The sequence below is a fragment of the Falco biarmicus genome, chromosome 2 (assembly GCF_023638135.1).
Source record: "Falco biarmicus isolate bFalBia1 chromosome 2, bFalBia1.pri, whole genome shotgun sequence".
NCBI lineage: Eukaryota > Metazoa > Chordata > Aves > Falconiformes > Falconidae > Falco > Falco biarmicus.
Genome location: NC_079289.1, coordinates 3,446,835 through 3,471,711, shown reverse-complemented (window position 1 = coordinate 3,471,711; position 24,877 = coordinate 3,446,835). Strand labels below are relative to the sequence as shown.

Genomic DNA, 24,877 nt, shown 5'->3' with positions numbered 1-24,877 from the left:
AGCCCGCTGGCTCATGCTCTTCTAGCAAATGCAGATGGGACATGGAAAGGTGTGTAATGTTACATAGACATTAAGCATCCCTTCCACAGAAGATCAACAAAGCAGAACATCTCAGTGCCTCTTACCCTTTCTGCACATGCAGCTGGGTCTTCTCATTATGTGGTTGCTCTACATATGTAGGACAAGATTGTCTGCAACTGGTACTAATTTTTCACTTTAGCACCAAGCCTATGGTTTCAGCTGATGGGAATGTGCTTAAACCTTGCAGATGGCTTATGGTTTGGCAAACATCTGGGGAGAGAAATACCCAGGTAGATCTGTTAGTAAGAGCTGCTGGTAGAGCCCAGCAGCTGTGGGGCTTGCAATTAATTGGGTTGCAAACACCTATTCTACAACAGTGCTAATGACAGGGGAAAAAAGGAGAGGTGACAGACATCAACAGATGGAGAAGCCCTATAGAATCCAGAGGGCACTGTCTCTTTGAAGGCCATCTGAAGGTATGTGAAGAAAATTAACCTTTTTTTTAAAAAAAAAACTAATTCCGTTTTTTTGGTTTTGTTACAAATGTTACTGAGAAACAGAAAATAGAGGAAGTTCTTAGAGATCCCTAGCTGTCCTTCAGCCTGCCAATACAGTTTTGAAGAAGGGGTCCCTGGACTGCAGGAAACCAACACCCTGTTGCTTTCGTCTTTCCCTTGCCTGAACACACAACACAACCCGTGACAGAGGAGGAGGAACCCATTGCCAGGAAGACTCATGTTCCTGCTCTTTAGACCAAATATCTTGGAGCCAGAATCACAGTCCTGCGTTTCTGATCACCAGGAGAGGTGCTGTGCTTGCACACTGCCCCGACTGCCCTTATAGCCCATGAGACATCACCTCTGTCTGCCTCCAGAAAAGGTGCTTTTTAAATTCCACCACAGCAGCTGAAATTCCTTCTTTTAATCCATCTCACCACACGTTCCTCTGACATGATGCCCACCCCAAGGCAATTGCAGCCAGGTCATAAGGAGGGACCTAAAGCTCCACCACAGGTGCTCAGCTCTGCATTCACTGCTGGAGCGCTATCTGTAGTGAACATGTGAAATGGAACCAGCACTGTAACCAGCATTTAGGTTTTGAGGTGAAGGAACAGGACACTGATGCTGTACAAACGTTGCGATTTGCAGCTCTGCATCTCTGCTTTCTGCAGAGGACTGAGGAACTCAATGTACTTCTGGGACCGAGTAAAACTAGTAATTGCAGTGCTAGAAGCTCAGCCTCCTCCAAACCCAGAGTGCTCTAGCTGCCCAGGGACCTTTTAAAACCAGGCATACTTGATTTCAGCTAAGGGACAGGTGTTAAGCTGCATCCAGGAGCACGGTGGCCCGTTAGCAGGAATCCTCAGCAACTTTCAGACCAGGCATCAGCACACAGGAGAACTTCATAGCGACCAAGCTAGGCAGAAGTGAACTTGGTTTACTGCCACTCCTTCCAGCAGTGGTGTAAACATCTGTGAAAGAAAGAAGGGACTCGGTGAGATTACCACAAAGCTGAGACATTATCAAAACATCTGCGCTGTGTCTGTCAGATGCCCCACCTCTGCTCAAGGAGTCATTCCCTCTCAGTCCCACACTGGGCAGACACAACCAAAGCCACAGAAAACAGATACACGTAAGAGTCCTCTGTCTTGCTGCCAGTGCACTCACACATCCAATTAAACCATCGAGGATGTATTGGGTTGCAGTGAAATTTCACCATCATTGCAAACTTGCAGGGAGTAGATGATTAATACAAGAAATTATTTGCAAACCCAGCAGCCACGTTCTGAGCAGCGCTAGCCAGGTCAGATGAAATCACAGAGGCAATCCCAAACTCTGTCAAGACTCTTTCTAATTTCACATCAATGACCGAAACAGATCTCCTGAAAGCAAAACTAGAGAAGCAAGGGCTGAAAAGAGGAGGCACGGATTTCTGCTGCAGAGCTTCACTGAGGAGGGGCAAACTCGTCCATGCATTAGGAGATACCCTGCCAGGAAAAAGAGGTTTTCTTCCCAAAAAGTGCATCACTTGCTCATAGCGTGTGCAAGCCTCTGCTGAAAATAGAAGCACTTGGCACCAGCAGTTATCAGCAGCAATGAACCAGCCAGCTGGAAAGATACTGCCTTCCTGAACGGAGAAGCCCAAGGAGACTCACAAGCAGAATAGTTGCCAAGAGGTAGAGCTCAAATTAAAATCTGGACAGGCGCAAGTAGCACAACCATCGTACCATGCTGCCTCAGTCTGCCACCTTCTGTAAGAAGGAAAATGAGGACAGGAACTAGTCTCAACAGCTGGATTTCTTCTGTCCATCCTGTCCAGCCCAATGCCTGGCAGAAGCATGACAGCTAGGCTGGCAGGTTTTCCACTTGTACCAACCGCATGTTCAAGCTTAACAGCTTTTCCTGCATATGCAGCTTAAATGACTCAACTACCTTATTATTATTTAAATACATTATTTAAAAAATACAGACATTTTATATGAAACTTTGAGGCAGCTGGGATTGTCTTATGCTTGTAGATCCATTTGTATCAGCATTAATACACTACGGCACTTCAGGAGTCGCCTGTTAGGAGTTGTCCATGATTTCAGTTTAATACTCGAGACATGACTGCGCAACCTGACCTGCAAACGCTTTTCTGTATCACAGACATGAAAAACACACCATGTAAGACAAGCTGACAAGATTGACTCCAGCAGTTAAGGTTCAGCTCACATTTCAAGCACCATCACCAAAAGGCATTAGCTGCTTTCAGTGATGTTTGTTGAAGTACATTCTCTCACAAAACTGGGATGAGGGTCTTGCTGGCACTGCCTGCAACTGAACTAACAGTGCAAACCCCTTTTGACAGATACCCTGGAGGAGCTGAGGGGTGGTTGCTGCAATTACACAATGCCTCTGGCACTGGCATGCCAACTGTGTAGCACTGCTGGCAGGTGGACACAGGACAGAAAGCCAGAGCACTGCTGCCAAAAGACAAAAAAAAAAAATATCAGTAATTAGGGCAAGTGTTAGATTTATTCCCCATCCCACCTCTGCCCAGCCAAAGAAACTACATTTAGGTTTGCCTAAATAAACAGCCTGAACTTCTTTCAGTTGCCGTGGTAATCAATATAGGCGCTCAGCATCAGGGCTGCTGCGTCCCTCTCCTGCGAGAGCTGGCAGGCCGTCCAGGCTTGGAGGTGCAGCAGAACACACAGGTTACCTTCTCCTCCGCCAATGTTCCTGGGAGAATGCTTCCCCTCTGCGAGAGCAGAAAGCATCTGCTTGCTGTAGCCAGGGAAAGCAGCACCAGTTCACACAGGGTTACTTGAGCTAATTCAAGGCCTAACGAACCTGTGTCAATGAAACCTTTGTAATACCCCGACTACCAGAAAGTTGGGGTTTTTCTTTATTTTTTGAGGTCCAGTGCTTTAGTTTCTTTTAGCAAGTCACTGCAATGCAGGAAAGGACTTTCTGTCCCTGCTAAAGCCAAGACAATCCAGACCAGAATGGGATACAGCTGTTCTAGAAGTTGGAAATTCAGAAATTCAAGTATGGTTTTATCAACACAACCTATTAAAAGTAACCTAATAAAGCTAGATTGAAGAGTCCAGCAGATTAAATGTCAAGCTAGTCAATGCAGTATATACAGGACAAATTTCAGCAGCAGCACAGCTGATGCTGACAATCAATTAATTAGTGGAAAAAAGTTTTCATACTATTCAATGAAAAATGGCAAAACAATGTTGTAAATGTTGTATTCTGCCATATAGAAAATAAGCTGACATCAAAATAATCAGCAATTAAAATTATCAGTTAGATAATTTTTTTTAATGGAAATTTTTTTTCCCCAACTGAGGTTAAGACAACCTTGCCTGGAGGCAGGAGCTACTCACGGCTGCCCAAAGACACCAACTAAACAGGATTGTCTCAGAGCACACAGAAGACATGCAAACACTTCCACCTGAAAAGGGTCAAAATCCAGAAATCAAGGAGAAAGTCCCTCTCTGGCCATTTGAAATATGACCAAACGAGGTACAGAAGAGCCCAAGGTTTATTAGAATCAAGTCCACTCTCTCCAGCAGCACCTCCAGCTACATTTCAATACGAGCCTTTCCATTCAGAGCTCATTCTTCACTTTAGTGCAATCTATTTCAGTAATGCTGTTCAATGTTGCAAAACGCTTAAAGTAAAATTTCTCTCCTGTATCTTCCCAATTCAGCTACAGAACTGTATAGTTGACATCTTGGCATTTTACTCTCTGCTGACAGACAAGATTGGGTGGGAGAAAAACAACATGAAAACACTAAACAAAAAAATCTGTTGCCCTGATAATACCTGGAGAATCCCTGTAGCTCTTCACATTACACTGCTTCCCACCAGCAACTCCACGTCGTGGACAGTCCCCTCCCAAGACTTGTGCAGTAGACTCCTGTTCAAGGGGAACATAAGCTTTTTACGTAGACATATGTTGCTTATTAGCTTGGATGACAGAAGGTGCTGGATGAGTAGCAATGCCTCCCTGATGAGGGAACACGGCATTTCCACTATCCATAAAAGTTTAGCAAATCCAGCCGTATCCCAGCCCCAAAATGCTGTAGCTGTTTTTCCAGCTGCATGCCATCTTTTTGGAAGGAGTGTGAAAAAGAACCACAGTACCATCTTGTGTGAAAGAGGATTTGGAGCCAGCAAGGCTGTCAGGCCTTCTAGCAAATCCTCTTGCCCAAACGTTCATATTTGGATCAATACGGGCTTGATGAACAATAAACCGAAGAGGCTGGGGAAGATACAGTCATTCAAATCAGGTTTGTAAAGAAAAACAACACAAAAAAGCCATTAAGAGAAGACACACACGTTGAGAGATACTAATCAGGTTTATTTTATAAATACAAATGAGCTTTCCCACAATTACCAACATAGTTTTACTGTGTAATTTACTATGGGATATTCTGGTTTTGCTGATTTTAAATACCTGGTCAAGCAAGGATAAGACAATGCTGTTGTGCTTGCTATAAAAATATAGTGGGATATGATCTTCCAAAACTAATATTCTCAAAAATCTTAGGAATTCCTAGTGAGGGAAAAAGATTGCAATGAAATGTTTTCTCCACTTGAAGACATTTGCAGACATTTAACAGTGTCACAGCTGTGCAGGAACTGAAAGGCTCTTGACAATTTAAAGCACACTGATTTATCATCTCACCTTCAAACCCACAGTTTGTTTCTCTCCCACTACGCTATTTTCAAAGTAATTGGGGGTGGGGGTGGGGGGGCGGTGAATAAACACAAAAGAAAACTATGAGGTGGCTGCAGTCTGTACAATCCCCCATCCTCACAGCAATGAGAAGGTTGTCAATGCTTTAATTAGCCCTACGATGCTGTCCCCCTTCACACCACCTTCTATATAGAAAGTGGTAAAAAGTGGGAGAGAGACACGGGGACAATTTAAGGCCTACTGAAGATACATCCATAGAAAGCCCATCAAAGAAGCTTTGTGCGACAAATGCAGAAATCAACCATCATGTTTGACACATTAAAGAATTACAGGGCTCAAACAGGAACAGCAACACAACATCTGGGATGAAAACTAGACTTCATTTGGTCGGGTGCAACCTGAGAAAATGCACAACTAATAAAAAATTCAAAGTCTCACTGATGCTCTACAAACCTAATTTCACATGTCGCTTAATTGCACTGAGATGCTCCATGTTTGCCTAAGAAACATAGCGACTCCACAACTACTCTTTGGGTTGCTTTGAAAAGTCACCACCACTCACACAAGCTAATGCCTTTCCGTTACAGAGGAAAACACTCTGTTTGTGCCTACAGAGGGTCTGTGCTGCTTTGAGTGTGCCAGATCCCATCCTGCAAGGTGCATGGCTGACTCAACGTTACCAATTTTCATCCAAAATTATATTAAAAGATACAGCCACAGGACAGAGTATCTTACACCTACTTCATTAATAAGCGCTGTGCTTCCAGGTGTTTATTTCACCCTCTCTATAGCAAACACTAGCAAGAGCTTCCTACCTATCTCTTCTCAAAGATGGCAGTACTTCAAGCTGCTGCAGCACTTCCTTTTGGCAAGCTTTCCATATGGTTGGAACAAGGAGCTTATTCAGGGTAGAAGATACTCATGAACATGTCCAACTTCATGCCCAAGTTTGCACCTGAAATCACACTCAGCATCTTAGAGAATCAAGGTCTCTGCTTCCGAGTGCTTCCATCTAGCACATCACACCAGGACAGACCAAAGACAACAAATCACTGTAGAAAGGCTCGATCCAAAAACTCCATTGCAGACACAACCGTTAAAAGCTAACAGAAGAAACGTGAATATAATTTTAATACAATCATTAAGGTGTTACCTGGAAAAATGCATATACTAGAGAAGTGCTATTATGTATATTGGTTGTCACATACACATCTTATTTTGACAACATAGTTGAGATTATACATATCCACATTTTTAAAAGTTAATTTAGGCTAGCCTTACAGTTTAGTTAGGAAAAAAAAGACTAGGTGATTGGTTCAAAAGAAAGCATAGACCAGGGAGGGAAAAAAAAAGCCAGGCATGATGAAGTGTTTTTTATTGTGCTATATATTTTTATATTTGAGAGCTCACAACGGAGCCCAAATTCTTGGGTATACAATATAGAAAGCAAGAGCAATGAAAACCAAACTGAAACAAATACCAGGAATCACAAGCAGGCTGCAAATTGCTTTCTCATTAGTGCAGCTGAACACATGTGCCAGTGGTAACCTACCTAACAGCAAACCGCACCTCCAGCAAATTGCTGGAAGTTTCTTCCTTTAAAGTACAGATGGTTAAAAGGATATTAATTTAGATGAATAATGTTAAGTGCCTCCTTTCTACAGAGGGTGGAGCGATTCCACAAATTTGCCTAATTCCAAACTGCAGACTGCATTTTCAGTCTGGATTTTCAATGAAGAGGTCTACGAAGTGCCTCACAGCACGCTGTCCCTGTCAGATACCTTAGAGGGTGGCAGCTGAACCCCGCTTCAGTAGTGCATTTGTTAGGTCTCCACTGACGAGGTCTGTGCCCAACCAAAGCGTGGAACAGTCAGGCTGAGATTTTTATATGAAACCTTAAAGACAATTCAGTCCTCAAGGCTTCTACTGGTAGGAACAGAGTATGGAGGAAAGGCATGTGTGCATGGGGAAATCATTTCTGATTAATCAGGTGCAAGGAAACTGCAGATATCACACAGGTGCTCGTTCTCTGGCAAGTTTACATCGCCAACTGAAGACCCATCAGTGCAAACTAGAACTTCAAAGGCTACAGAGCACAGCCAAGAGAAAGCTGTCCAATTATAACAAATTCATGGCATTTCTGTAACGCTGACTACATTGCTCAAGGAAACACAGGAGTACATGGGAGAAGGTAAAGAAGTCTTACCATAAATGTACTTTTAAATTAACATTTTTCTTCTGAGAAGATTAAAATAAATTTAAACTCTAAATAATAATTAAGAAATAAACAAATATTCATAGAAGGGCCTGATCAACGCTATAAGTTGTTTCCAGGAAAGCCTTTATAAATGGTTTCCAATGCCTAAAAAAAAAATCTCCAGCAGATTATAAATACCAGATGTAAGAGGACTGGAAGCAGATTCAAAATTTACCTGGGCTGTGAATATACCATGACCGTGTGTTATCGTGCTCAAGTCCATTTGTCTAACCATAGGAATAGTTTAGGGTTTTTTTGTTATAATTAATATAAAGAATAAGTGCAATTTTATCTCTATTCCAGACCACCGATTTTACCTCAATGTCTGCTATCAAATCCCTGTCCAAGCTCACTTGTCCGAACTTTTACGTGGTCTGCGGAAGCTGGACATGTTTTCATTCAGTGCATAGATCCTTCGAGAGAACTCCTCAAACTCCCCTAGGACTTGTTCATCACACTCCACTGCCACAGCGTGCTCCACTGGGATGGAGTTAAAGTCTTCTAGCTGATCTCCCATGCTGAACCCCGTTGCTTCCATCCCCATGATCTCCTCTGCCTGCTCCACGGTGCAGCAAAGGACAGGGTTGAGTGAGGGTCGAAACTCACAGGGCTGCTCATTGCTTGCAGTGCCAGAGCACTCGCCAGGCAGAAATGCCCCATTTATTGCACTAGTATGTCCTAGACAAGACTCCTGCCGATCTTGGGTATTGTTTAGGCTCCAGTTTTCTCCATTTAAACTGCTGCATAAGTCCTCGCCTTTCTTGGTATTTCCTTTTGAGGAGTCCGCAGAGGTATCCAAGGAAGAAGATATCGATCCAGGTTTTTTATCTAACTCTCCTACATGGGCTGCGATGGCAACAGGCTGTGTTAAAGCAGAGTTGTAGCTAGGAGGAGGAGTTTTGTACTGTAGTCCTTCATTTCCCGTGCTGGCTCGTTTTCGGAGTCCTTTATCTGGAGAGGGAAGCCCACTGGAAAAGCCAATATCCAATCTGCTGAAGCTAGAGCTCTGTCTCTTTGGAACAGGAATTGCACTGGATGTATGGTGTCGATCACTATAAAAGAAGGAAAGGATAAATCACAGCTGTCAGGCATGCTCATGAGCAATACAGATGTTTAACCAAAGGCTGAAGCAATTATTTTATCACAACTACAGGCTTCGTTTGGCCAACTACTTGCATCCTAAAGTGCTAAAACCCCAAATGTGTTTAATGCTGTATGAACTACAGAAGACACCCCAGAGGACAGCTTTACTGAAAACTGGTAAGATCATGTAAGAATTTTTACAAAGCTCTACATTCTGAGAAGTCAAACACCCAAGAAACCACCATATTATGTTAATTTGTACTGTTAACACCATTTTATAGGACCAAGCTGTACTTTATGAATTATTACTGTTGACTGTATATTTATGTATTTATGGCCTGTATTAGGCCATCATAAACTCTTCAAAAGTAAGTAATAATGGCCGAATCCTCTAAGAGCAGCTTCTTCCAATGGTGGACTTTCCCAACTGCTGCACAAAGGAGGAAAAAAAAACCCCACACACTAATGTTGCTATTTGTAGAGGATGATTTTTGCCAGATCTTCTGCTTTTCTGTGCCAATCATTCAAATGTCAATCACTGTTTCTTGAGGAACATGAACTAATCAAGCTTAATTTACAAGTTTGATTTTACTATTTAATACAGTTCAACAGACCACTTACACTGTCTCAGGATCTATAGTGTGGAACATCCGCTTTACGTCACCTGGGGTGTGCTATGTGAATTTTCCTTCATCAGCTTAAGCCTTATCCAAATATAACCACTATCCTTTATGCAAATAGTATGTTGTACATTAACTTAAGCAAATGGTTCATTTTCCTCCCAAATTAAAAAAAAAACACCACACCCAAAAATACAACTATTACTGATCTGCTGAATGTATTAACTCAGAGATTCAACTGCTGTCAGTATGAGTCTCCTTCATTAACTCAATTTAAAAGAAACCCCTTCTACTCAAGGCCTGATACATTTTGGGATCTGTCTTGCAGGGCAAAAAAAAATAATCTTGGAATAGCAGTTATGAGTAATCCCTAGCTTGAATCCTTTTCCACATTATTTTTCTATTTTTTTCTCCCCTTTGTAAATAGGATAAGGTAGAGCGCAAAAAGTCCCTCTGTGAAAAATAAGCATCCCCAAGGCAGGGCAGTGTAGCGTACTACTGCTCTTTTAATTTCCTCTCCCACCTTACCTCCTCCTAGGCTGCCCCTTAATACATGCGTAGGGCTTCCTCCTCTTCCATAAAAACCTCAAATTACCTTAAGCAGAAATTGCTTTTCAGAATTTACAGTTGCAGACAGTGAAACAGAGAGATAAGCACCACACATGCAGCTAGCCACGAAAACATCAACTTTCTTCTTAGACTTCAACAGATGCTTCAGACCTTTTTAATGCAAACTCTGCACAGCATTTGCAGCTTTGTTTGCAAAGGTTTGGAGCATTCTTAACGGAGATGACAAAACAGAAAGCAGTTATGTGCCACAGATGCTAAGAAGTGCTGTATACATAGTCTTGGAGACCAGCCCTCAAGTCCCTCACTGACCAGAGACTTGAAAATACTTCCATTAACCCCTACACAATCAACCATTTATTTTTCAAATGATGTAATATGACAAACAGAAGAATCAGAGGCAGGACACTTGTGAACTTTATTTAGGCAATGTGCACTGCAGACATTGGGGATGGGCTGTTTTCCCCTCCCCCCCCCCCCCCCCAGCTTAGTGCTTTCTGCCCTGATTCAGAAAATGAATGAATACTTTGTATTAATTATTGGACTAGATTCTGTTTATCTTAAATCTTAGCTAAGAAACATTTTCACATTTCCTCTAGGTTTGCTGAATCTTCCTTAACAGCGAGCACAGGAAAAAAATAGAAGGCTACATTTTCACCTTTAACGGCAAAACGAGATATTTTGCTCTGTATCAAGTGACTGGAAACCTTACAACTAAATTATAAGTCTTAGGAATTTACTCAAGTTCCAAGATATGCACATATTAACAAAGCCAGATACCCCTCAATGCACTTCTCTGGGTCCAAGGGCCCATCCTCCTATGTTTACAGGAACTAATTCCTATTCTTCACAGACAAGTGACAACTGATTACTACAGACCACTGTTCAAATTATAAGGCGTTTTCAATTACGTAGATGGTGCTTTTCAGTGCAAGATGTCTAACGTTTGCTGCCTTTCCCGTTCCAGATATAGATATGCTGCAGAGCTGAACTATCTCCCTTTCTACTTGGACAGGATAGCATGTAACATGGTGATCTGCATACCTTACCAAAGAGGTGTGGCAAGATGCATGCCCCACCTTGAGACACAGAAACAAGGACAAGCAGTGGCTGCGTGCAATGGAACTGGGCAGTAAAGGCCTTCCTCCTCCCCCTTTCCTTACAAAAACTAAGTCCGAAGCACAGGCTGGGACCAGTCTTGCTATTAAGAGGAGTCTAAGCCTGCCACAAGTCTCTAGGAGTACGCAGGGGAGCCTCCAGGCAGGAGAGCTATGAGCTTTGTGCTACAAGGGCTTGGATACGTGCACTACCGTGATCCATCACTTTGACTCTAAATGCAGGAGGCTCAAAAGAGAGAGAGAAGCAAGAAGGAGAGGTGGGTTCTGTGCTCAGTCTAGTATTTTAGGTTGGGGAAAAAAAACCCCAATTCTGCTGCTGAAGTTCGCTTTGGTTTTTTGTACTGTCTTGTCAATTCAAGATCCAAAGGGCGACACATTTGCCTTTTGCAACTCTAGAATAAGCTGTATAAAACATGTTCCTGCGTCTGCACCTATGTGACAAATCAGTTGTCTAATACCATTTAACACAGTCAGTGTGTGCAGTTCAAAAAGAAGATGGGCTGTGTGAGAACGCCATTCTCATACAAGCTCCTTTTCAAACTCGAAGGCCATTTATTGTCATCCCTTTCCAAAAGAAATGGGTGGTTCCCAGAACTGATTCCAGTATTACACCCCCTGCAATAACGATAAAAAACATTCTGCTTGGTTTCAATCAAGATATCAGGGGTGAGCCAAATGGGAATATATTCCTGCTGAACCGGAACTCAGGAGGGCTGCAGATTCCACAGAAAGAACCCCATACATCTGAAATTAAAAAAGCAGGACTAGGAATAACACAAGATGTACAGGCAGAAAAGGGTAACTTCCTTCTCCCCCATGCACAACAGATGACAGATGCAAAGATGTATCATGTTAGTTCTGTAGACAGTTTGGGTCTATGCTTACCAAGGGACAGCCGAGACAGCTGGAACAGTCTACATGCTAGCTGCAGAACTTATGGCACAAGACAGTTGTATCCTTTGCAAAGGAAAAGTCTGACATCAAAGAGTCAGATCTGCAACACCCCACAGAGCAGCAAGGGCTTCCTGTCTCATATCTAGACGCAATGACAAAAGGGCTTTATAAGAAATTCTGCCATTTCTCTGGATTTTATTCAATCATCTAGGTTGAAACAGGCATTTAAGAGATTAAAATCTAATCCAGGAAGAATTTAAAGCTGTAGCTTCCTGATCTAAGTACAGATGAGTCTTTCTTAAAATAGTCACAAGGCTATCTACTCTTTACACAATATCTTAGTGATAAAAGCCCTTGCCTGAAATGTAAGCAGTCAGAAGAGGGTCCAGAAAAGTTACAAACACAGTGGCCTAAACACCAGCCTATAGACAGGTTTGGAGAGTGCCCTCCTGTTGAATACACCCCCTTGCAGCACATGATGCAAGTTCTCACAAAGGTAAGAGCCATCTCAGAGGAGGAGGACATGTAGGAAAAGAAGAACAGAAAGCAATCCTAGGTTTATCCTAGCTCCTGAAGTTGGAGAGGCACACTGTCATGCAAAACAAGTAATTCTTGGAGAGATCAGACTCAAGGCAAAGCCTCTTCACCACTGGAACAAGTAATACCTGCTACTCCTGTTTGTTGTGCTGGACTATGCTTCAAACTTGCTCAAATTAATTTCTCTTAGATCAGATTCTTTAAAGGGCAAAGACTGAAGTATGGCATAAGACCACTTAATTGGCAAATGCCAAATTACCTTCAGCAAGTGCTGATCAGCCTGATCTAGGCACAACAGCAAATTCTCTATTCAGCAGCAGAAAGAAGCAGCACCAGAAGAAAAATCTAAGTTGGTTTACTCAAGACACATGAAAACTGTGGCGTATAATCAGCTTAAGAAAAGCAGCTTTACAAAGTGTTCTGGTGGGCATATAAACTTAAGCTCCTCCTAAAAAGAAATGAGCCTAAATTCCTTTGTAAATCTAGGCCTTACAGGCAAATGGGTGAGAAATTAATTAGTTTGCAGAACCAGGAGATTTTTTAAAGAGCCTGTTATGACACGGCTATTCAAGCTAACACTTATGTATGCCTGAACAATACCTCTTTAGTCTAGCAGCCAAAAAAAAAAAAAATTAGTCTTCCCTTCCTTACTAAGTTGAACTGGCAGAATGATCTATACTAAGTGATCTAACAGCCTAAACATAGCAGCAACACAAAGCTAAGCTCCCTCATCTACAAAATAACTTCCCAGTTAATAGAGTGCATAAGGCTGCCCTATAGGGCAGTAAAGCAGCAATGATCTTCATTAATCATGCAAGCATTCAAACTAATTAATTAGAACAAAAAGCACTTGCAGCCAGGTTCCTTAAGCTACATGCAATGACATAGACCTTACTTGAGACTGCAAAACCAGGTTTCAAGCTTCTGGGAAGCTTGAAGGGAAGATTTCTGAAACCAGCCATTGCTGCCAATACATATGAACAGGATGGGTTTAGCTTTAGTCAGAAATAAATACAGGGATAAGAGCCCAAATCTGAGAAAGCAGGAACAAAGACAATGGAATGGCTTAACTGTTTATCAAATATTATCTAAATCATTTAGATAAAAGTAAATATACATGAAGGACTTTGGAAATCAGCTGCCTTACGAGTTCGCTGCCTGGGCTCCTTCCACAGTTACCGGAGAGAAGGGTGGGTAATACCCTATTGAGAGTCATTTATAATCAGTAGGAAAGTCACCCTCCCAAGACGCCTGATCTTGATCACAGGGGCAACCTAGGCATCTAGTTTAGGCTGAGCAAGGAGTGTCTAGAAGGCAAACATGAGAAGATGAATAGCTCTCTGCATAGTTTTAAGTACAACAATGGTCATAATCTTGCAGGCAAGTAAAATAAAACCAAAATGGCTCTAGGTACAGTGGGTTAAGCAGTTAAGTCAAGGGGTCTCTTCCTGTTCCATCACCTTCCTCCAGGTGAGGATGCCATGTCACATTAAGGTCAAAAGTTATGTTTACAGAGGCACAGAGTTCAGAAATACTAGGCTGCTATTAATCTTCATGAAAAAAAAAGCAGCTGATGGAGTGTCTCTATTCCATTTGCATTTTCCTTGGGGAAAAGTTTGTACTGTTACCAGAATCCATAGCACTGCATCATGGCAAAGTCCAGAGAAAGAGACATGATGCTTTTATCAACTCTCACAGCTCATGGAATTAATAAAAAAACAAACATATTTAAAAAGGAAGTTAGATGAAGTTAGAAAACTATCATCCAAATTCCACGAAACTTTAAAGACTGTAAGGTATTGTCACCAATGACAAGAGTTTGGCTTGCAGGAGCATAGTACATTCCTCTAAGGTACAACCTTGACCCGAATTACTGGGGTTGAGCTGGTTCAGCTTCCAGCCACAATTACTTGGTCAGTCTTCAGAGACAGCAAACAGGTGTGGACACCTGTCCAAAAAGAACAGCCTGCAGCTAGTGGAGTATAAAAACTGATCTGATGAACTGTCATCAGGCCTTAATGACTTTTAGTCATCAAGCTGGATCAGACCAGAACCAGTTACATATAGGAGTATGTATAGTACCTATCAGGAAGCAGGATTTATAAATAAATAAATAAAAAGAAGAGAAACCTCAGCTCTATTGGACATTATAGAGAGAGAGTAACATCGTCACCAATCTTAATGTTTCAATTGCATCCAAATCTCAAAAGCCAATTCATAACAGGCTAATTTCAGCTGTAAATTTTACTGGCAGCCAAATTAGAAAGTAGCTGTTTGCTCCCCAAAATACTAGTTTTCACTAGTTAATAAATAGTCGGTTTGGGCATTCGGACAGACCTAAGGCACAAGACAGACTCCATGCTGTAAACAGGCAAGATAAAGGTAGGATACAAACATTTCTAAAGTTATTTTCCTAGTGAATGGATCCTGGTTGCAATCTGTTTGCACTTTTGATAAAAAGAAAAAGTTTCTTCAGTCAGATTCACTTGTGATTATTTAATCTGTCTGCAAGGGGCTCAGAGAAACTGTAAAGCAGTATGAGAGACAGAATACAACTCACAGGCTCAAATATGTATCTTTTCTTCCCCACAAAATGTTTCCTCTGAGGAACATTACTGGATCACAGCTGGTCAAAATACTAAATCTTGATTGCCTGGCCAGAATCCAAAATCCACAGCTACAGCTCTTTGGTATGAGAATACTTAAAAAAAAAAAAAAAATAACTTAAACACCATTTGATCTTTTTTGTTGCAAACTATGACCTCATGGCAGTAAGAACGCTAAATGAAGGTGTTTAAGTTGGTTTATAGCCATCTGAAATGTTTGAAGCTCCAAGCGCAGCTCTGAGCCAATATCATGTCAACTGTGCTAAAAGCAATAATAGTTTCTCACCTTCTTAGAGATTACTGGTTAAATAACGTACAATAGCAACAGGGCTGCAAAGGGAGGCTGCCAATATGAAGTTAAGGTGAAACTGCATCTTTTGGCAGCTAAGAAATTCTGACACAAGCTTTAGAAGAAAATAATCTTCATAAATTAAGCTACCAGAGTTTTTTTAACTCAAACATTAAGTTTAGAGCTCCTCTTGAATCTAGCAGTATATGAATCAAGACATACTTCGAAACACAAATGTAAGCCTTGGCACACAAGTATTTTTGAGCAAAGCTTTTAAATGCAGGCTCAAAAGGACATCTCCCCGACTACAGACGTGACCTTCTAAAGGAGTATCTCGTATTTGCCAGCATTAGGTAAGCCTATTGTCTAATGTATTCACTAGGAAAAAAATATATCTCCTCACTAGACTGCTCAAGTTTGCAGTGTGCTCTTTACCTGCCACTAATAATCACAAATACTATCCCTCAAAAGTTACACCGCGTGAATAAAATTAAGCTGAAGAATAGGAGAGAAAATGAAAGAGTCTCTTGATTTCATGCAACCATGATTAAGAGTCTGACTTGTGAAAGGTAAATCTGAACATGCAAAAAGGAATAAAACAACGTTCAGAACGTACAGGCTACATATAAGTAGAGATTTGGTCTCAAAAAGCTAGAATAAACTGCATGCTCAAAAGAAAGATTTTAAGAGAAAAACTGCATGGGGCCTTTTGCATCAGCAAAAGCTAATCTTAAAAACAAGCTGCTTTTCTGGAAGCCAGTGAGACTAAAAAAACTGGAAACAGAGAATTACACCCAAAAGGAAACAGAAAAGATTTGAGGGACCACGACTGAGACAGTCTACATCAACAACAACTTTGTCTCATCATCTTTCATGTTAAGTGTCAACGTCCAGATTTGATATCACAAAAGTAAGTTTTTGCAGTTCGGCAGCTTTCATAACAGTGTGCAGCAACCAAGATCTGTCTTTTTTTCATCTATACACAGTACAAATAATATTTTTCAGTATGGGGAAGGGGGAAGAAAAGTAAACACAGCAGAATATAGGTGCCAGGAGAGATATGAAGAGGGAAGCAGAGCCTGTAGACCTGCAAGCTTGCTGCAATAAATCACGCACACTGGGATGTGAAAACATGTATTAATCATTTAAGTGTCATGTCTGAGAAACCAAAACAACACAAATCTCACCAGGCAGAGGGAGTGATCCAGGGAACCTTGATGCAACGGCACTGGACTCTGCAGACCTTCAACAGGGCCACGGGCTGGCCCGGAGCACCAGGCAGAACATGGAAGTTCATGAAAGCCTGAAGCAGAGACTTTAAAGATAAATTTGCTCCAATAAAACTATGAAATAGGCGGGCTCTTTCACAAAAGCTGTGGGGTTTTTTTGTTTGTTTGTTTTTAATCTGAAGGGGTAAAGAAACTATTTTGTACTCTAATCTAGGCTGATGGTTAGCAGAGAAAGAGGATAAGCCTGAAATAACTATGTTTTTCAGTTACCCTGAATATCTAGGGGATTCAATCCCATTCCAGACGGCAGGGAAATACAGATGTCTCCAGTTAAAAGCAAAAATGAGAACGATGCATGGGCTAGGAGTCCAACAGACAACCAGTCCCATTCAAAGAGAAACTAAGCACTGTGTATTGTATTTTAGCAGTGTGATTATGATTTGACAGAACTTAAATTCAGCAAAACCCAGCTACAGTGCTAAGAAAGGAAACTGAAGACCCACAAAACCAAAAGCAAACAAACCAGGCAGTGCAAGCGAAGTGTAGATAAGAAAAACCCATTGCTGCCTCGTATGTTCCTGCTCTCATCCTGCAAATTAAGGACAACCTGGAAATACCCTCTGCCACAAACCGTAGTCAGCAAAGTACCAGATGACTCCCCTATAGTACCCTGAAAACAAAAAAATCCTTCAAATCTTCATTTTAACAGCTGGTAGCTTTTATGCTTGTTTAAATATATGTTATCAGATATCATCCACAAGACAGTGGGCATTTGTACTCTGCTACGTATGTGCTCAACTGCAATGCTCGATTATGAAAGTCTAGCCAGTTCTTCCTCTTGAGCTAGACTCCCCGTAAAGCCTCATTTCCATTTATATTATTAGGAAATACTAAGAAGCATTGTTTAGAATCATTAGCCTTTAAAAAAAAAATCAAAAATGAACAACTATTCATACAAGTTTTGGAGGTGAGAAGGAAATGAGGCATAGACATTCATGGCGGGGCGAGGAAGAAGGGAATGTGATACTCCCAGAGAACTATGCTTAATATTTATACATGTTTTGAAATATTATCCAGCCAAAAAATGTGTTTTGTCTTCCTAACGATTGTGTATCACCTATAGGGAAAAAAAACCCTGGTTTTACGATAGCAAAATTTCTAAGGCATAACTGAAGCTTCCATTATCAGTACTTGAAAGTCAGCACACACCAGAAGGGAAGCACAAATACCTGCATTTTGAAAATTACTCCCATTTAACATGTCCCACAGTCATCCCACCTCTGATTACTCCAGAGCAAACCAAACATCATCAACCTGCACCCCCCTCCCACCCTACTGACGAGTACACACAAGTGCTATAGAATTTACGGTTTCGGTATTTTTGTCCTTCATTCTCAGACTTGCTTAGGGGACCACACATCATCTTAGGATTTTTACATCACTATGATGGATACCACACAAAAATCTCACAGCAATATCTTCCCGATGAAGAAAGCTTTTCTTTATGCATCCTGCTAGTGGATCAAAAGAAAAGCAGGGAGAATCTTTTCAGCTGTGTGTGAAATTACTGACAGAATAAAACGCACAGGGGGCTGAGCTTCCTCTTCTCCAAGCCTGTTTACTTCCACTGTTTTGTTGGCAGAGTTGAATTTCCATCAGGCAACGCTTTTTACAGTATTGCTAAAAGCTGATACTTTTTCTACGCCTGTATTTGTTTTCCTTTGCCAAGACTCTCCTCCCAAAATAAGTGATCTGGACACTAGTTTAGAGTTCACATGGATCAGCATTTCTGTGCAAGGAATGAAAGGTAACAAAGCCAAAGAGGGACACAGAAGCAGGGGCTGGTAAGAGCTGTGGCATGATGATGTCCATTAGGATTTCACCCATTGAAGCAGAATTTTTGTCCCAAAGGTCTGATATATTGAGCTGTGCTACTCTGCGGCACTGACCCTGTTTGAAGCCTGATCTTTTCAAATGGAGCAACAACAGAAAGCTTATTTTTGGTTTTGCCTAGAAGGATATGTGATCTTGTATTGTCTTTAGAACTGATGAGTTGTTCTTCCCATGTTCTACATATTGCAGGAAAAAACAAAAAGACGACACTTTTACAGCTTAGCAACATTTTAGGACTCTACTAAAATATAGCAATAAGAAAACTGTTGGAATAGTGAAATCCTTTAAAAGTTGCAGAAGTGGCTACACAAGAGAAGGCTGTATATCAGCAGTTTGCCTGTTGGTTTTCAACCCAAAACTATGCATCACATAACACTTTCCGCATTCATTTCAGGCAAGTATTTCATCACTAAAGAAATCCACCTTATGCTATGCTGCCATGCAGAGCACGCAAGAGACTAGTCTGCATTACGCTAATAAAAGCTCTGCTACTTCTGCTGGTTTAACATGTAAGGAATTCAAATATAATGAATAGCACTAGAAAGTTTTAACTCCACTGTTAAAGAAGGGCCAGTGCCACAATGTTCAGTGTCATTTCATAGCAGATTTAAAGATTAGTTCAAGGTTGGTTTGAGTCTCCCCTAAAAGCCATATACTAGCCCCCAAAAATTAAGGTTTGGCTATTAATGTTTTGTAGTTTGTTATTAGGAATAACTACTTTCAGTTAGAAAGACTGGAAGCACTCTGTCACCACGATTTAGCATTATATGTGCCAGAAGGAATTATTTCTCAGACCAACTGAAGCAATGAGGGAGTCCACATCCATCACCAGAGCGTCTGGCAGCAAAACCTGGTAAGGTTACCTCAGATGGGATGATACTTTCAATACCTTGGAGTATCCAGGGTACCTGCATGGGGCCAGGTATGACGGAGGGACCACACAAGACTTGTGCAACTTTGAAGCAGGGAATAATTAACCTAGGGATCCTAAAATGGCACAATGCTATGTTTGGGTGGGATTCAGGCACACAAAGAAGGAAGATGAGAATGGAGGACAGAGTAATTGCTTAAGCTAAGAGGCTGCATGCACATACACAATTCAAAGATCTTAAATTTAAAAAGTAAGAATACAACTCATGTAACACCTGCAGAAATACACTTGCTAGTGAATTGTGCCTTCTGCATTTACTGAAGTTTATTTCAGTTTAAAGGAGAATTGGTCAAGCCTCATGCTCAAACAACTGCTGCAAGATAAGCCTACATTAACTTTAGTCATATAATATAGAAATCAGAAAGCTGCGCTGCCATTCAGCAAGACCTGGACAGCCTGGAGAGTTGGGCCAAGAACAACCTCATGAAGTTCAGCAAAGGCAAGTGTAAGGTCCTGTACCTGGGGAGGAACAACCCCAGGCACCAGCTCAGGCTGGGGGTGACCTGCTGGGAGGCAGCTCAGCGGAGAAGGACCTGGGCGTTCTGGTGGGCAGCAAGTTGCCTGTGAGCCACCCGTGTGGCCAAGGCAGCAAATGTTACCCTGGGGAGCACCAGGAGGAACATAGCCAGCAGGCTGAGGGAGGGGATCTTTCCCCCCTGCTCTGCCCTGGTGAGGCCACCTTTGGAGTGCTGTGCCCAGTGCTGGGCTCCCCAGTTCAAGAGAGACAGGGAGCAGTACTGGACAGGGTTTAGTGGAGGGCTACAAAGATGAGGGGACCAGAACAGCTCCCTGATGAGGAAAGGCTGAGAGAGCTGGGCCTATTTAGCCTGGAGGAGAGAAGACTAAGAGGGGATCTTATCTATGTCTACAAATACCTTGAGGGAGAGTGTCAAGAGGATGGGACCAGGCTCTTTTCAGCAGCTATTTTTATTAGCAGCAATTACAATCAACACAATTTGTGTTGATTGTTAATTCAGGTTCCCATCCAGCTCACTTGAATTACACGTTTAAAGCAATGGGAAGCCAAGCACTGACAAGGCTAAGACCTGTCCTGCTAAGGCTGTTACACCTTTCTACCCTCCTAAACTACTGTATTACAGAAGGTCCACGTGCAACCAACCCTTAGACAAAGTTCTTAGAATGATTAATTCACCTCCCTCTAGCAAAGAGCATTGTTTTTCAAACAGTCACCTTCCCCCACTCTGTACACCTCTGAAAAGTGGTGCGGGCCCTTCATATGGAAGATGATACAATGAGCAGAAGAAAATTATGGACATTTACACTGTATTTTGGAAAAGTCACAATCTTCACGCAGCATGCTTAACTTGTGATAAGTTGCTTGCTTGTGAAAAATTCCTACATCTAAATTTTTTGTAGCATCAACCTCTATTCTTTTTAATTACAAAAAAAATACTTACCATCTAACCATTAGCCCAAGCTCCATGAAGTTTTTCAGGTTCGGAAGAGTTTGCCTTAGGTCTGGAGTACTCAGCCCATGTTGATATCTAAGCTACAAGAACAGAAAAAACTACAATCAGCACTGCTTTCCAAAACTCAGATTCCAATGAATACAACACTATGGTCAGTTAATTCCCCAGGTTTTCAAAGAAAGTGTAGAGTAATCAAGCAGTTCCAAAAGATCTATTCCCCTTACAGAAATGTTCCATTTAATACTCATAACCTCTTTTTAGCAAAACCCACCCAAGAACCGCAACAAAATAATCAATCTACTGTTAAACCTCATTATACTTTTTCCATTTCCTATCTGCAACAGGAGAGCAGCCTCACAGCTTAATAAAAATATAGCCTTTAAGTGAAAGGACCAAATTTCAACACTACGTTCTATATTCACTGATTCAAAAACACTTATTTGTGGACATCTGTCTTTCTGAATGTATCAATGTATGCTGGAATCAGTAGTGGAATTATTACAGTAACATAAACTAGTAAAAATACACACTGTCACACAACTAATCTAAATCTATGTTCCTTACACAGTTTACACGAACATTTAAACTGCTGCTCTTATTCTCATAATTAAACCCAGCATTCAAATAAAATGCCATGTAGCTAAGAGAAAGGCTTCAAGCACTGACTTAACTTTATCCCAAGTATTAACTCCTATGTGGGTGCAAATGTAAATGAAAGATCCAACACACTGACTCCATGCAAACCACAACTTCTTTTACCCTCAGATTATTAAATGAAGTACAGATGACATAACTGCCACTGCTGGCAATTATAAACTCCTTATTTAAGAAGTCCTCAAGCTAAAAACGTCTCTGAAGAAAACGGCACAGGGAAGGGAAAAAGTCCATCTGTCTTTCAAGATTGAATCTCAAAACTTTAGGGAAACTTTGCAGGGAAATTTATCCCTTGTGTGGTTAAAATATGAAAAAAAAAAAATCCCTGAACTCCAGTTTCTTTAAGACTACCAGAATGAAGCAGTATCAACTTAATACACAGTTCTCTGCAGATGTTAACACCCTCTACAAGTCACAGTTGACCTCCAATATGCACATTCACCAACTGCACAAACTTGATACCAAACAGAGCTACTTGCTGAAACATGGAACAAACCCAAAGTCAAATTTGCTTTTTAGAATTACACACCTGCTTCCATAACTCATGAAAGTATGGTGTACGCAAGCATCCTCAAAGTTAGAAAGACTGATTTCTGACTTCTCCCAAACAACAGGCCAATCAGTTTTCCACAGAAAAACACTCTTGAAATTGGGAATGATTTCTATGTTTGTCTGAGTTTTAGAAAGAAAAATTGCTTTGGAAGAAAATCATCCTCAATACTGTATTCTGCAACAGGAGGCCATTTATTACAGTTTATTATTTCCATATGGACACAGCCAAGTCATACGGTGGGCTTGGATTCATATTTTCTGCTACAATGACAGAGCCTGGATTAAGACAACCACACAATATAAATTACTAAACGATCACCACATTCTCCTGATGGGATTACAGTGGATTTGGTTAACCAAGGAACTAGCCTGAGGCAAAAGAAATAAAAAGAAAAAAAACACAAAATCAAAAACATTACATTTGTTCCTCCTACTACAATCAAATGCTCACAGAATACCCCTTTTTTTAGTTGTCCTTAAATTCTAAAGTTTCAGAGCATGAAAAGAATTGGATTAAGGAATCCCTCTATTTCTAACAGCCAAGAAAAGAGGAATGCATGCAAGACTCATATCAAAACATGAGCAAAGCAACTGTTTCTGCTAAAACACATTTCATATTGCAAATAGTAGAGATGCATCGTAAATCAAGTTATGATGGAAGTTTTGTGAAACCTCTAGAAAAAAGATTTCATGTTATAAATTTTATTCTGTTTTGGCTTTCTAACCACTTAAAAACAAAGCAATATTGCCTTATGTGTCTGGATCAATACAAGTTGATGATGGTGTATTTATAAAACAAACCTACAAGTAAATCAGAAGCTGCTGAAAAATTCACCTGCCTTCTAGTGACAGGAAAAATATAATAATAAAAATAATCAGTTGAAGCACCAGAGCCATGAGTTACTTTCAGGGTTTTAATCTGGTTGCAAAATTACCTCCCCATCAATGCAACAAGGTTAACTCCTACTTCACAGTGGTCTGCAGTAGTTCCACATACCAAGAGATATCTAAGTATGAGTAGAACCCACTACACATGCTGCACATGGCCGGGGGGTGGTGGAATGAAGAAAGATTTCTCTTTTACTTAAAGGAGCTGAACTCCTCTTCCTCCTACTCTTATCCTCTGGCAACACTGCATCATTAGTAAGGAGGTGGGGTTTTTAACCCAAACCATAAAGCATTTCTCACACACCTTTCCCCTTTCCTGAAGATCAGTACTCTTTAACAGCCAGCACCAAACATACAGGGACATTTACTCCATCTCATCCAATAAATAAGACACTGAATAACAGTAATAACCATCACCTGTGTGACCTGTTACAGTAGGATACAAGTACCCTTTAACATTGAAATCAACTTTAAAATAAGAGAAAAATGTAGGGAGAAGACAGCTGCTTTGTTCATGAGACTTAAAAGGGCAGAAAAACAAAACCAGAAAGAGAAGACCTTGGGGGTGCTTGTGGATGAAAAGCTGGATATGGCCTCGCAACGTGAATTCACACCCAGAAAGCAACCCATGCCCTGGGCTGCATCCCCAGCAGCGTGGCCGGCAGGGCGGGGGAGGGGGCTCTGCCCCTCTGCTGAGACCCCCCCACAGCGCTGCGTCCAGCTCTAGAGTCCCCCACATCAGAAGGACACGGACCTGTTGGAGCGGGCCCAGAGGAGGCCACAGAGCTGGTCAGAGGGCTGGAGCCCCTCTGCTGTGGGGACAGGCTGGGAGAGCTGGGGCTGTGCAGCCTGGGGAGGAGAAGGCTGCGGGGAGACCTTAGAGCAGCTCCCAGTGCCTGGAGGGGCTGACAAAAGTTGGAGGGGGACTTTTTACAAGGGCCTATAGTAAAGGAACAAGGGGGAATGGCTTTAAACGGAAAGAAGGAAGATTTAGATTAGATATTAAGAAGAAACTTTATACTGTGAGGTGGCAAGGCACTGGCACAGGTTGCCCAAAGACATTATGGATCCCTGGCAATGTTCAAGGCCAACTTGGATGGGGCTTTGAGAAACCTGGTTAATGGAAGGTGTCCCTGCCCATGGCAGTGGGATTGGAACCAGATGGACTTGAAGGTCCCTTCCAACCCAAACCATTCTGTGATTCCATGACCACGTGCCGTCTTGATTCTCCTAAGAAACAGAGTTCAAATTTCAACTGTTGCTATTAAACACCACTCATCTCCACCTGCCTCACACTAAGTTTCCAAAGGAACCAAGTGACATTTACAAAAGCAGCATTTTATTTAAAAATTAGATTGCTCCTTCAGGATATTACAAACCCAGCCATCCAAAGAAAATGTGCCTGTTAGAGTGAACAAGTGTCCAAGATTTGCGTTCACATTTATGACCACGTATTCTCCATAGGACTGTGAGTAAATAATTAATGATGTTTAAGTAATAAAATATTAATTGCCATTTCCTTACTAATATTTAGTTCCTATATACAGCTTTGTTTTCCCAAGTGCTGTGTGAAACTTACTTGATTGAACAAAAACACATAGTATACATGAACTGCTAAACAAATAAGCTAAAGATATCAGACACTTCAGACAGGAGTCTGAGTCTGTTCTCACACCAGTTACTAGCAACACTTACTCCACAGAAATAAGATGTAGAAGATGAACTATTCATAAAATAGAATGCATCTCAAGCAAGAACTTAAGGGTACTGATATTTGGGGGTGGGGGGTGGGGAAATCACACTATAATTTCTTTCAATTACACAGATTCCTTTACTCATCTCAAAAAAAGGACATTTCAACATTTTACTGTCTTTGATTTCTACGTCAACTGTTATTGCTCACTTAGAGATGTAAAGAAGTAGTTTAGCCAAATGTATCTTTAAGTACATATTCATGTTTCTACAAGATTTTAGAAAACAACTCTAGATTAAACCAATTTGATTACTTTCCGAGAAAACTTGTATCCTCAAGCCTCTAACACTACAAATCCAGTGAGATAAACTTAAGAATTTCAACATTATGAAAAGACTTTGAAAAGAGGATAGACAGTA

General features: G+C 41.3%; 1 protein-coding gene across 4 annotated transcripts in view; it reads right to left on the bottom strand.

The window, feature by feature from the left end:
• Positions 1-4,857: 4,857 nt before the first annotated feature.
• The window catches only part of UVRAG (UV radiation resistance associated), a 100,495-nt gene continuing 80,475 nt past the window's right edge, over positions 4,858-24,877 (bottom strand). For 3 of the 4 annotated variants that reach the window (XM_056328038.1, XM_056328040.1, XM_056328039.1), the window contains 2 exons: positions 20,660-20,751; positions 4,858-8,526 (listed from right to left, as the gene is read on the bottom strand). In XM_056328038.1, the coding sequence (XP_056184013.1) occupies positions 7,824-8,526; positions 20,660-20,751 (795 nt within the window). In that variant the 3' untranslated portion in view covers positions 4,858-7,823. Of the gene's footprint in view, positions 8,527-16,375; positions 16,492-20,659; positions 20,752-24,877 lie in introns of all 4 variants that reach the window. The other variant, XR_008820132.1, reaches the window with a different exon arrangement.